Below are 12,947 nucleotides of genomic sequence, written 5' to 3'. Positions count from 1 at the left end.
AGGCTTAGGTATTTCTTATTAGAGCATGGGTATGTCATGGGGTCGGTTGATAAAACTTTATTCACTCTTAGGTATAGCAAAGATTTCCTACTTGTTCGGATTTATGTGTTGGATGATATCATTTTTAGTGGCTCTTCTCATGCACTTGCGTCCAAGTTTGTAGAAATTATGAGTAGGGAGTTCGAGATGTCAATGATGGGTGAGCTCAACTTCTTCCTTAGACTTCAAATCAAGCAATACAAGAAGGGTACATTTATCCACCAAATGAAGTACACCAAGGAGCTGCTGAAGAAGTTTGACATGAGCGACGCGAAACCATTGTCGACATCGATGGCCACCTCAACTGTGCTTGATCCGGATGAAGATGGCAAAGCAATGGACCAGCGAGAGTTCAAGAGCATGATTTTCTCCCTCCTATACCTGACGGCGACAAGACCAGACATCCACTTTGTTGTTTGTCTCTGCGTGCGCTTCCAAGCTTCACCGAGGATGTCTCACTGCCAAGTGGTGAAACGCATTCTAAGGTACCTCAAGCACCCTCGAGTATGGACTTTAGTTTTCTGCTTACTCTTCGCTTTCTCTTCGAGATTTTTCTGATGCGGATTTTGCTGGGTGTAGAATTAACAGGAAGAGCACTTCTGGTATATGTCATTTCTTGGGTACTTCATTTGTGTGTTGGTTTTCTCTCAAGCAGTCTAGCGTTACGCAGTCTACTGCTGAAATTGAATATGTAGCTGTCGTTAGCTATTGCTCACAGATTTTGTGGATAATTGCTACTTTGAGGGACTTTGGGTTAGATTTCAGGAGTGTGTCACTTTTGTGTGATAACACCAGTACCATAAGCGTATCCAATAATCCAGTCCAGCACTCTGGAACCAAACATATAGATGTTAGATTTCACTTTCTGAGAGACCACAATGAGAAGGAGGATATAGACTTGAAATACATTGATACCCAACACCAGCTAGCTGACATCTTCACCAAACCTCTAGATGCTATTAGATTTGCCTATTTGAGGGGAGAGCTTAGTGTGTGCCATCCCTATGACATTGTGTGAGGGGGAGTTGCCTTTGTATATACTCCATCTTACTTTTGTTGCATTTGTATTGCATCATATCATGTAAGATAATCATAATAGTTGAGCTTTGACTTGTATATCTATAGCATTTTCGATTGCTAGACTTGAATTTGGACTAAGTTGAGTAGTTGGTGCGGAGCAAGCTTTTAATCTTAGAGTCCTCTTGATTCTTTGACATGAAACATTTCAGTGATGGAGATAATAGAACCACAACCATACATATGCATATGCTTTCTTTGCTTTTTCTTTCTCTTGCAATTTTATGTGATGCTTATACTCAAATAATCGTAAAGACACCCATATATAAATAGTAGTCTAAATGGAAACTGATGCAACACATAATTACATGAAACGGCCATGCATCATTAAACCGAGGAATTAGCCTTTGCATTTATGCTTAGCAGTGGTGCATTGCGTTAGCAGCCACATGAACACATTATTTTAATGCAAACGCCTGATGCAAGCTAATTATCTCTGCTACATGCAAGCACTCGGCTCACCATGCCACTTGTTTAATGCTTTCATGTGTACACCATCATCAAGATCAAATAACTTACTTTGATTAAACTATAATACACATAATGATCTTGTTGTTTTGAAGGGAGAGGAGAGGGTATTTCAAGCCATATATTCTAATTCTTTGAGTCTAGCAACCATCACACTACTACCTTTTATATTAGAATCAATTAGTCACATGCGCCACATTTTATGAAATAATCTTATAAATCTTCACCGTTAGCAAATGTGGGGGAACACTATGCCAAAACAACACATTAGTGACTGGTGATAACCGTCATTAGTAACGGTTACGACACCCGTCACTCTTATTGCGTCATTAATGATAAAACATTAGTAACAGGTTGGGACCCATCACTAATGACAATCACCAGTGACAAGTCATAATTGAGACCCGTCACTAAAATGCGTCTCCTATGACCTGAGCAGGCTTATTGCCCGTCACTGTGACCGTCATTAGTGATGGGTGTATGTACCACCCGTCACTAATTATCGATCCCTAGTGACGGGTAGCTTTCCAACGCGTCTTTAGGACTCGGTCATTAATGACAGATGTTAACTACAAACCGTTACTACTGACCGAGTCATCAGTGACGGGTTGTTACCACCCATCATTGGTTACTGAGTCGTTAGTGACGGGTAGATTTTTAATCCGTCTTTGGGACTCTGTCATTAGTGACGGGTGCTAACAACAACCTGTCACTAGTGACCGAGTCATTAGTGACGGGTGTATTTACCACCAGTCACTAATTATCTAGAACTAGTGACGGGTTGTAGACCGAGTCATCGCAATAGGGTGTTATGAGTCATTAGTGACGGGTATCTTTTCAACCTGTCTCTAATGACTGAGTTGCAGAGATGGGTTGAAAAGCTGCCTGTCAATGGGACTCGGTCATTAGTGATGGGTGAATTTACCACCCATCACTAATATTCTCATCCCCTGAAGGGATTTACCTTTTTCCTTGCCGCATCCTGAAGTAATGTCAAGATTTGGTAGCTGTCTTCTCCTGCAAATAAGACACATCCAGATACATTCATTCCATAATCACCATTCATTTCAAGATATATACCCATAATGTAGGGACCAAGTCACGAGATATGCAACCATAAATTACATAATCAAAAGTCCTCGAAATATACAACGACGCAAGTCCACATCAAGAGCTCGAATTACATAAGTCGAAAGTGCAACCTCGAATTACATAAGTCGAAAGTGTAATCACAAATTACATCAAGATAGTTACAAATTACATAAGTCGAAAGTGAGAGCCCTGCCTCCCTACAATAGAACTCACCTTTCGAAGAGACGACTTCAGCCATTGAGAACGAGGTGATTCATGCTTGAATGTTGGACATTGCAAACTCCTTGATGTTGCCATCTGGTAAGCTGAATTCCTACTGAATGAAAGTAGTTTCGGAAAAAGTATGCAATTAGTGTGAGCAAAATTATTTTATCATCGGATATTTGTAATGAATAAAAGCAGCTATGAAAAGACTATGCAATTATCTTACATCTGGGGATTTCATATCCTTTTCTGCCATGAATAACAGCATGTGACACGCAACATAGAATCTGTAGGAGTTGCCCGGTGGTTGTTGGTGACACTGGAGAGGGAAAAAAACGTCAGTTCGAAAGGAAAAATGTAGTAGTAGAGTATTTGCAAATATGTCTGCTGGTACTTACCGTGAAGATGGTCTTATGTGTCAGTGTGTGGGGCTCCTTTAGATCGTACTTTGGATCATAGCGCATATACATATCAAAAGCCCTACATGTGAAGAGATATATAATAGTCAACATTTGGAGTAAGTTTGAAAAGTTTAATATGTAACCTAAGTCATGAAGAGCTTACTCGTCGAGGATTTGTTTGACGAAAGTATAGTCATGTTGTCCTCATTCGCCGGTAGGTCCCACCGCTGGTCTTGATGAATCGAGATACCAGACCAAGTTCCACTTGGGGGCAATGACCAGTAATTATTTAACATTAATGATGGTTGATAAGGATACCTATCACTAATGACACATTAGTGACAGGTGGAAACTAATACCCGTTACTAATGACTTCTGCAAAAAGAGATCGACTTTCAAAATAGAGGCATGCATGCAAACAGAGAGTACTTCAACATCCCATTCAACAGAACAACTGAACTTTGATGGACGACTTCCTAAAGCAATGTCAGGATTTGACAGTCATCTTCACATTCAAGAACACAGATATACATCCAGAAACTTGAATTTAACTCAAGTCAGTCATACAATATAGTTATACATACATTACATACTTATGCAAATATCCATATATCATTACACTTGAGCATTTGCCGGAGCACATAACCTCTGATATTTAACATAGTTGAAATCTACAATATTATATCCTAGTACTTCATCGATATATATTAGCGCATGAATTATTGCACTCTCTTTCACTTGACATGGACGACCTGATGCTTTACCATAGACAGTAAACAAGGTCTTATTAGCTAATTCATTTCCATTTAAATGAAACCTTATATCAGCCTGGAAGTTGCCTTCAGCAGTGAAATCCACTCCGGGGTCATAAAAGTTTAACCCAATATGCTCTATGGATTGATCCAAGATAGCATGAAAGCTAATTACCGTAAAGGTGTCACCAAAAGTATCCTACAAGCAAAGAAAATAAAATTATGAAAATAATACACGCTAACAGTCATGTATATCATAACAACTGAATTTCATATTACTGTACCATATCATATTCATTGAACTGAGCAAGCCTCTCACTGATTGAAGCCAAATCCTGTTCGCCCTCCTCAACCGCTTTTATTCAAAAATAGTTGTAGTCAAGCAAAAAGAACCCATGCACCTCAAGCACTTTTAGGCGCCCTTCAACGGCGATTTTTTCGAAATGCAACGAAATCGGTGATGTCTTGCCACGTGTCCTAATAGTGATATTCCCACTACTTTCTCCCCTTGAATCTATGTCAAAAGAGATAGATAGCTTCACAAAATTTCTTCCATCTAGAGTGGATTGCACCAAAGGTACAGTACCACCTATCGCAGGGATTGCCTCTTTAAGCCATAGGATCGGTTTCAACACCTACATGATAGGATGATATGAATTGAGCCTAATGTACTATAAACTCAATTAAATTGTTGTGTCTTAATGAGTGTTACTATGAGCCCTAACAATGAGGCAGAAAAAGAGAAGAGGTTACTATGATCGATCTCGATTGTGACCGATGGGGGAACGCCTGTAGGGTAGTGTACGCCTGGTGCGTGAGCCGATGGAGAAGTTGTCGAGATCCATCTAAGTCCACCACGGTGATGGCAACGGCCCCCGCCACTACCTTGATCCATCGCCCTAACCCTAGCGGGTAGAGGGGGTGGCGGCGTACGTCGAGCTGCGGTGGAGGGGGAGGATGGTGGCAACGTCAGCAGCAAGGTGCAAACGGTGGTGGCGGCAGAAGGAGGAGCCGAGTGGACGTGAGCAGAGATGAGAGTGGTCGAGAGAGAGAAATGGGCGGATAAGAGTTGTTGAGCAGATAGGAGTGACAGAAATTAGTGACATGTTATAAGGACACCGGTCACTACTGAGTCAGTCATTAGTGACGGTAACAACTACAACCCATCACTAATTACTTTAATATTAGTGACGGATCTCATAACGACCCGTCACTAATGAATAGGCTACATTTAGTGATGTGTGCCCCATATACCCGCCACTAATGACTGAATTATTAGTGACGAACATTAATGTGATCCGTCACTAATATCTTTAGTGATGGGCCGTTCGCTCGCCGTCACTAATGAACCATCATTTAGTGACAGGTCGTGGTTGAGTCCCGGCCCGGTCCACACATTAGTAACGGGTCGGCACTGGACCCATCACTAATAATGCACTAGTGATGGGTACTGAGGAGCCATCACTAATGGCGTGTCTCCTTTGATGGTTTTTTACGTAGTGAAAATGAAATCCCTTCTTCCAAATCCTTGTAGTCATTGCCAAAGCCCTAAGCTAATCTTGCCTCGCTGTCACACTATTCAAATGTTGCCATCTTTGTGGTTTGCGCTCATCCACCGGTGTGCAATTTAGGGGTAGAAACAGATCGGGTACTAATCGAATAGTTCACATTTTACATTGTCATCCATATTTTAATACGAATCCGAATATCCTCGAATGTGAATACAAATCGGATTATTCAAATATAAATACACATCCAAATACATATTAGATTCAGTTCTATGCGAATATCCTACAGCTTTAACGACAAATTTTGAAATAATAAATTTATTTGACACGAGCATGATGGCAATTCAATATAAGGAACTTTATTTTTAGTGGAAAGGAATTCTACCTTAAGGCAAAGAGCCATTTCGAATACAATACCATGACTTCAGATGATTTTGGATAGTTGGATGGGAGATGAAAGGACCAAATTTACCATTACAATATACATGGTACATCACCAAATAATAAAATAATATGTATGCTAAAAAGAATTAAGTAAGAGAACAAGATAAAAAATATAACTTTATGTAACTCATATTTATATTCCATAGAAATATTTCTACATATTCGGATACAGATATTATCCATATCCATACCCATTTCTAGGAAAACAGATTCGGATAGATCCATATTCATATATGGGAAACGAGTTCACACATATCCATATTCGTGTCCTTCTATCAATCGGATACGAATTTTTCTTACCGTATTTATATTTGACCTAATACGAATATCGGATCATACGGATATCTACTATTCATTTTCCACCCCTAGTGTGATTTTAGGGTTAGCCACCTGCATGCTCATTCTATGATGATTCGGCAGTGCCCATTGATATGTTCTGGTTCTGCTAAGCAGCTAGAATCAGGCCAACTCTTCTCCTTGGTGTACACCAGGGAGGCAAGGAGGAGGATGAGTTTTATCATCAAACCATGATTTGCCGCAGGGTTCTCCTGCATGGCATGGAGGCAACAATAAGGTTTCTATACCATGGTTGCGCAACCGCACAATTGCGCTGCAAAGCTGCTACCGTTTTTCCCCATCAATCCTATTGTAATACATTCTAATAGATTGTGTTTTGCTCAACTTCATGTCTCAATGTATAGTGCTACATTACTTGCTGGCATTTTTAAAAATATTTTACATATAGTCCTTTGTTTTATTTGTCTACTAATAATATTTAGATTAAATATAGCACTAACTTCCAATTGTATGGATATTGAACAGTACACAGTAGGTGACATAGTGGGCGCTGCATTCTTACATCATATCATGTTTTCGAATTATAGTTTTGTATAAAGTTTTCTTAGTATTTGCATAGCATGGAACGAATATGATATACCAATTTATAAGCATGGCAATCATATATATTCTAATGAAATTCAAATACAACTTGCAACAAAACCAATCCACATATTCCCGATCGCTGTTTAATTTTAAAGCGCCATGCCATCTCAGATTCTCAGTAGCATTTGGACCCATTACTGCTAGAGTGTGGTAGCGACCACTACCAATGCTATTTGGTAGTTGATCACAAGTACTTATTTAGTTACAATAATAAGTTCATAAGCAAATTACATGACATATTCTAGTATCACCCCCTAATCCCTATGTCCATGATTCACCTGTGATTCTAGTAAAAAGTACTAGAGTTTCTTGAGCTTAATATGTGCCCCATACTGTGGCTGCAGAGTGGAGACTGGGCAAGGTGCATGCGTGTAAGACGGTGAGAGCTCAAACAAGAAGTTCTGCAGGATCATGGTCAAGCCCATCTTGGCTTCGAGCAATGTGAAGTTCTGGCCGACACATATCCGCGGGCCCCAACCGAAAGGAAAGAATGCCGGAGCGTCCTTGGACGCCTTGGAGACGCCCTCCATGAACCTCTCTGGCTTGAACTCATCAACATCTTCTCCCCAGACATCGGGATCATGGTGAATGCACACAGTTGACAACGCGAATGTGACACCAGGTGGATACCTGACACCTCCAAGCTCTGTCTCTTGATACGTTTCCCGACCAAGTTGTAGGATAGGTGGGTACAACCTGAGAACCTCATTTAATATCATTGTCACCTGCAACAGAATAGCTAGAGCTTGTTAGATTTGTAACTAAATAAAAAATGTAATATCATTGTCACCTGCAACAATATCACACCCAAATGTTTTTTGTACTCACAACTTTGAGCTGATTTATGCCATCGGAGTCTGGCTGGTTCTTCCCAAAGACGCGAAGAACCTCCTCCCTTGCACGGTCCTGCCACTCTGGATGCATGCTTAGCACAACCATTGTCCATGTGAGCAGCACCGCGGTTGTCTCCATTCCGGCGAAGTAGAACAACTTGAGCTCCCCAATAATGTCTTCTGTGGTCATTGTTGGCTTGGCGCTCCCGCTTTCTTGGCTTTCTTTGATGTTTGACTCGAGTAACAATCCTAGTAGATCGTCGTTATTGGTAAGGCCCTCCTTCATTGCCTTCTCCCTCTTTGTGATTATGCCTTTCAGAAGTGCTTCCACCTCATGCCGATTTGTCTTCATCCTTCTATTTAGCTTTGTTGGTAGGAAGCTGCATAAGAAAATCAATACATGTCACATATTTAGCCTTTGAGATCTGCGCAGATTATGTGGTCTAAATGGAGATATTGAAAAAGAAAAATTGCAGGACACGGCGGGACATTCACATTTTGAGCATATTGTAAGAGATGGTGATCCTGTATAGGAAAGTAATCTTGAGTACCATTAGTCTTCTTTTTACTCTGCAGCTGCTTTTTGGTACTTTTCAGATTTCCTACAGTACTAGGCTACAATCAGGGTTACATTGTTTTAAAATATACGAGCCCACCTGCAACCTGGGATATGCATTGTGTTTGCCATCTTTACAGCATTCTGTGCCTGCTCCGATTGCAACTGGAAGATCCTTCTCCCTTCACTGAAGCAGCTTCCGAATGCCGCGCGGGAGATGACGTCGCCTGTGAGATTTTGGAACTCTGGCCAGACATCTATCTCTTGGACACCATCAGACCCCAAAGAATCCTCCCATCTGCCTATCAGTTCACTGGAACAGGCAGCAAAAGCCGGCAACATCCTCTGCAAAAACCAATCAATTCGGCATTACAGCGGTGTAAACCTCGTACCTGAACTTTTCTGTCAGGTATAAACTACAGAAATTTCGCAGGTATCATGCACGAAACGATTCAAATCCAAATCTTTTCAAATTCCTTTATAAGACATAAAGATCCAAATAGGCTTGAATTGGTAAAGAATCGAAAAGTTTATAAGACAATGGGTTGTGCTTCGGAATTGACCTTCAATTTCTCGAGATGGAAGGCATGGTTGATTATCCTCCGGTGTGTGACCCACTTCTCGCCTTGGTGTGTCGTCAGCCCGTTCGCCAACAGCCTCTCAATCCAAGCAGTGGACCTCTGCTTCCCAAACTGGCCGTGCTTGTTCGCCAGGATCTCTCGCAGCAGTTTAGGGTCGTTCACGATCACTCTCGGCTCCGGCCCGAACCAAGTCACAGCGACATTACCTGCCATTTCGGCGACCACTCATGCATGTAGCAGATGAAACTAACCAGCAATCACGCGCACACGAGAGATTACCACAGCAAAACTGCGAACCGAAGAAGTGCTAGTACCATGCTGCTTTATGACGCTGTGATCGAAGGGAACCGCTCGGGGTGTGATGGCGTGCGACTGCAACGGCATGGGCTCGGAGCATGCCTCGGCGCCGAGCCGGATGAACTCCTTCATGTCGCCGGCAGGGAAGCGGTACGCCGTGCCGCGGAGGCCCTGTGCCCTCAGGGCGCGGCCCAGCCTCCGTGGGATGAACCAGGTTCGCTCCAGAGCCCGCCAGGCCCACCACAGAAATACCAGGGCCCCGAGCGCGCAGAGCAAGCTCCACGGTGGTGCTGCCGGTGATGCACCAAGAATCGCCATCGCTGTCGTCGCCTGTCGGTTATCTGGCTCCGTGCTGTTGTGTGGGAGGAAAGAAGTGGCAAGATGGATTGATAACATGGTGAGACGATGACCGTGGAGACAGAGCCTCAAATAGCGCGGCTTTGGCCTTTTGATTCTTCTTCGCATCCTCCAGGTGTCTTCGTGTCAGGTTTCGTCCGTCACATCACATCTGGGAGAAAAAACAGAGACTTCCTCGGTATAGTACTATTTATAGTTGGAAGATTGGCATTATATTTGTTGGACTAGTCTTCCCCAAGAAACAAAGAGACTCTTTCTTTGCGAATCATCATTCATGACATCAACCCTAGAATAAGGTATGTGGGTGATGTTTGAGAAAGGTGAAAAGATTTATCTCTACTACATAAAAAAAGAACAAGGCATGTTTGTGATGACAGTGGTGTGTTCTCTCATCCCTACCGCATTGAAGTGCTGAATTATGGATCCAAAATCCTATGCTCAACTCTAGCCGTGCTCAGTCATCCTCTATGTAACCTTCTTAACAAACTCTATCTTTACTACATTATCCTCTGTAATATTCGTAAAAAAAGAACAAACTAACTAAACGAATAAGAGAAATACACCTATGTGACTCCCTCTATCTCCCTCCTTCGCGAGAAACCATACCGCCGCACAACAAGGAGGACTTGTCCCCTACTCCCCTCCACCAATCTCGACAATGAGCGGTGATGATATTGGACGCTAGACCGTACCTTCACAAACACCGAGTGAGTGATCATCATTGCTTGCATTTGCTTCCTTGCGGTTATTATGGCGTGCTGGCTGCTCTATTGGTGTTGTTGTCGCCGCACCGCAAAATGCTTGCTGCCTGGAGTTGGCGCATTGGCTGCCAACACGGATCAACTAAGTTAAGATGAGAAGCCAGGTCTTTCTTTGCTGTGGGACTCGCTTAGTGCACCAGGGGATGCGCAAAAGCCCCTTGGTACGTATTGTTGCATGGTAACATTTGTTTCCGTCTTTGTTATGGTGTTGTTTTATAATAGAATGAAATACGTAAAGAAGACAACAGTGACTGCACCTGCATGACAGTCTCACAGAACAATATTAGGTTGCTTAACCTAGCACCTAAACTAAATTCATACATCAATTACACCGAAAATAATACAGGGATGCACATTCTGAGCCAGATAGACTTCTGATGGTGTATCTTATGACCCGACACGTCATGAATTCAGTTTTAAGAAGGTAGGTCACAAGCACGACGAAATTATAGGTGGCCAACTGAGCTATCCACGCTAGTAGAATTCTTCTTGCTCGTCCGATTCGAATCCCCTAGTCCAATTGCCATGCGGCGCCCCCTAGCCTAGACATCGTTGTGGGATTTGAGATGCTTTTGAACTTGTGTTGGCAAGCCTTTTAACCAACAGTTTTGTAGAACATGATGCTAGCATTCTTCCTCCTCACAGTCACACTCCTACAAAATAGTATAATCATCATTGCTATCTAGAGTGCTAAGTGTCACCACCCTACACTAGCACACATACCTGCAAACAAATACTCTAAGCAGGACAATCTCAGGCTCTCCCAGTAGTGACTACATATCAGTTAGCACCACCAGATGTGCTGGAACAAAACTCCTATCATTTGAAGCACCCTACAAGATAAGCATATCAAATAGTGACTGCGATCCTGTTGATCGTTATGCAATCCCGTTGACGGTTATATCCCAATGACAATTTGGTACACTAAGTGATGAACACCGCTATTATGGACAATAGAGTTATATTTACCTCATGATACTGTCCAGCTTATATACTTCCAATATTCCCGCACCGAAACTGCCACCCCTTTTATTTCGTTCTTTCATTTTAATTTTCAAATTTGTTGCTCCCTCACTACACATCTTCATATATTACCTATTATAGCTACACAAACAAAATAAATACAAAGCACCAAACCAAACATTACCAACCAAAAAAATTTCGATGAAGCCGTCAATGAAGCTGCAATCTTCGACGAAGACGACTTTGACCCGGAGTTCCTGTTCTAGGCTGGTGTGCCCCTGGTTAACGCCTGTGGAAGATGAAAGCCCTGTTGACGCAGAAGATCTCTTGTTCCGCTGTGTTTTCTCTTAGACCCTCGGGTCATTTTGTAATAGGTTGATATCGTAATTGTATTTTGACATTGTAATGATACACTGATGATGTAAACACATGTATGAAACTTGTTCCTGGCATACATGTGGTTGTGCCTGGTTTTGTTCCTTTAAAATTGGGTGTTACAACCTCCCTCTTAGAACATCACTATTTCTCGCAATTGGTATTAGAGCCTCGTGCTTTTGATAGGCTTAACATCCTACAGTTGTGACATCCGAGGTGGGAATAGATACCCATAGCGCTCCATATTTCAATGGCACAAATATTCCTCATTGAAAAATTCTAATATCTTGTTATTTGCAAGACAAAGGTCTAGATGTTTGGAGAGTCACCAAGGAAGGGATGAGACCTCACACAACCAACAAGGAAAAGTAATTAGATGCATTGGCAAAGAGTATCATTTATTATTTATAAATATTGATGCATTTAATCATATTTATTCTCTCATCAATGTACATTATATTTGGAATAGTCTCTTTAAAATACATGAAGGCATAAAGGATGTGCACAATGAGAAATATCATGTGCTTGTTATGAAACTCAATAACATCAAATAATTTGTCCATGAAAGTGCTAATGATATATACTCACGTTTGAATATTCTTATCAATGAGATTAATGGACTAGCTTTGACGCCAATTGACGATGATTAAGTGGTGAGAAGAATACTTTAAGCTCTTCTTTCAAAGTATAAGTTGATAGTTTCTATCATCTACGACAACAATGATATCAATAAAATGACTCTAAGTCTAGTGCTCGATAAGATCACTGCCCATAAGATGACCTTGAACATGGGGGTGGAAGCCTCTTCCTCATCCAACACAAAAAACGTTACTCTCACAAGCAAGCAAACACCTTGCCTACATATGACGGCGAAAATGAGGTGGCATGAGCAAGAGTTAAGCTCAAACGAAGATGATGGAGATGAAGATGAAGATAAAGAGAGCAATAAAGATGATGAGCAAATCATATCAAGTGATAAAGAAATGGACCCCAAAGTCACCAAGTTTATCTGTCAAGTGCAGAAGAACATCAAAAAGATCAATGCCAAGATTGATCATCGAATCTCCATAAAATACTTGATCAAACTATTGATCACATCAAGAAAGAGAAAAAGATCAAGAGCAAGAAGGAGATAAAAGGAAGAGTCAAAGTATTTGTAAGCATGAGAAGATGGGTGGGTGAAGATGAAGATTTAAGATCGAGCGATGAGAGTTTCGCCACCTACTTCTCCAAGAAATGCTCTTCCTCAAGATCATCATCACAAAAGTCGTTGTCGCGTAAGTCATCACACAAATGC

The 12,947-nt window shown here is 41.6% G+C and overlaps 1 protein-coding gene across 1 annotated transcript; it reads right to left on the bottom strand.

Moving 5' to 3' along the window:
- Positions 1-6,944: 6,944 nt before the first annotated feature.
- On the bottom strand, positions 6,945-9,602 carry LOC133916295 (cytochrome P450 CYP72A616-like). Its single transcript, XM_062359915.1, has 5 exons — positions 9,212-9,602; positions 8,880-9,103; positions 8,417-8,661; positions 7,756-8,140; positions 6,945-7,652 (listed from the first exon to the last, which is right to left on the bottom strand). Exons 1-5 carry the CDS (start codon positions 9,588-9,590, stop codon positions 7,227-7,229), a joined length of 1,659 nt encoding a protein of 552 aa, XP_062215899.1. The 5' UTR covers positions 9,591-9,602; the 3' UTR covers positions 6,945-7,226.
- Between the last annotated feature and the right edge of the window lie 3,345 nt (positions 9,603-12,947).

This window comes from Phragmites australis, chromosome 1, assembly GCF_958298935.1.
Source record: "Phragmites australis chromosome 1, lpPhrAust1.1, whole genome shotgun sequence".
NCBI classification, from domain to species: domain Eukaryota; kingdom Viridiplantae; phylum Streptophyta; class Magnoliopsida; order Poales; family Poaceae; genus Phragmites; species Phragmites australis.
Note: the sequence above shows the minus strand (reverse complement) of the source record. Positions and strands in the feature narration are given on the sequence as shown.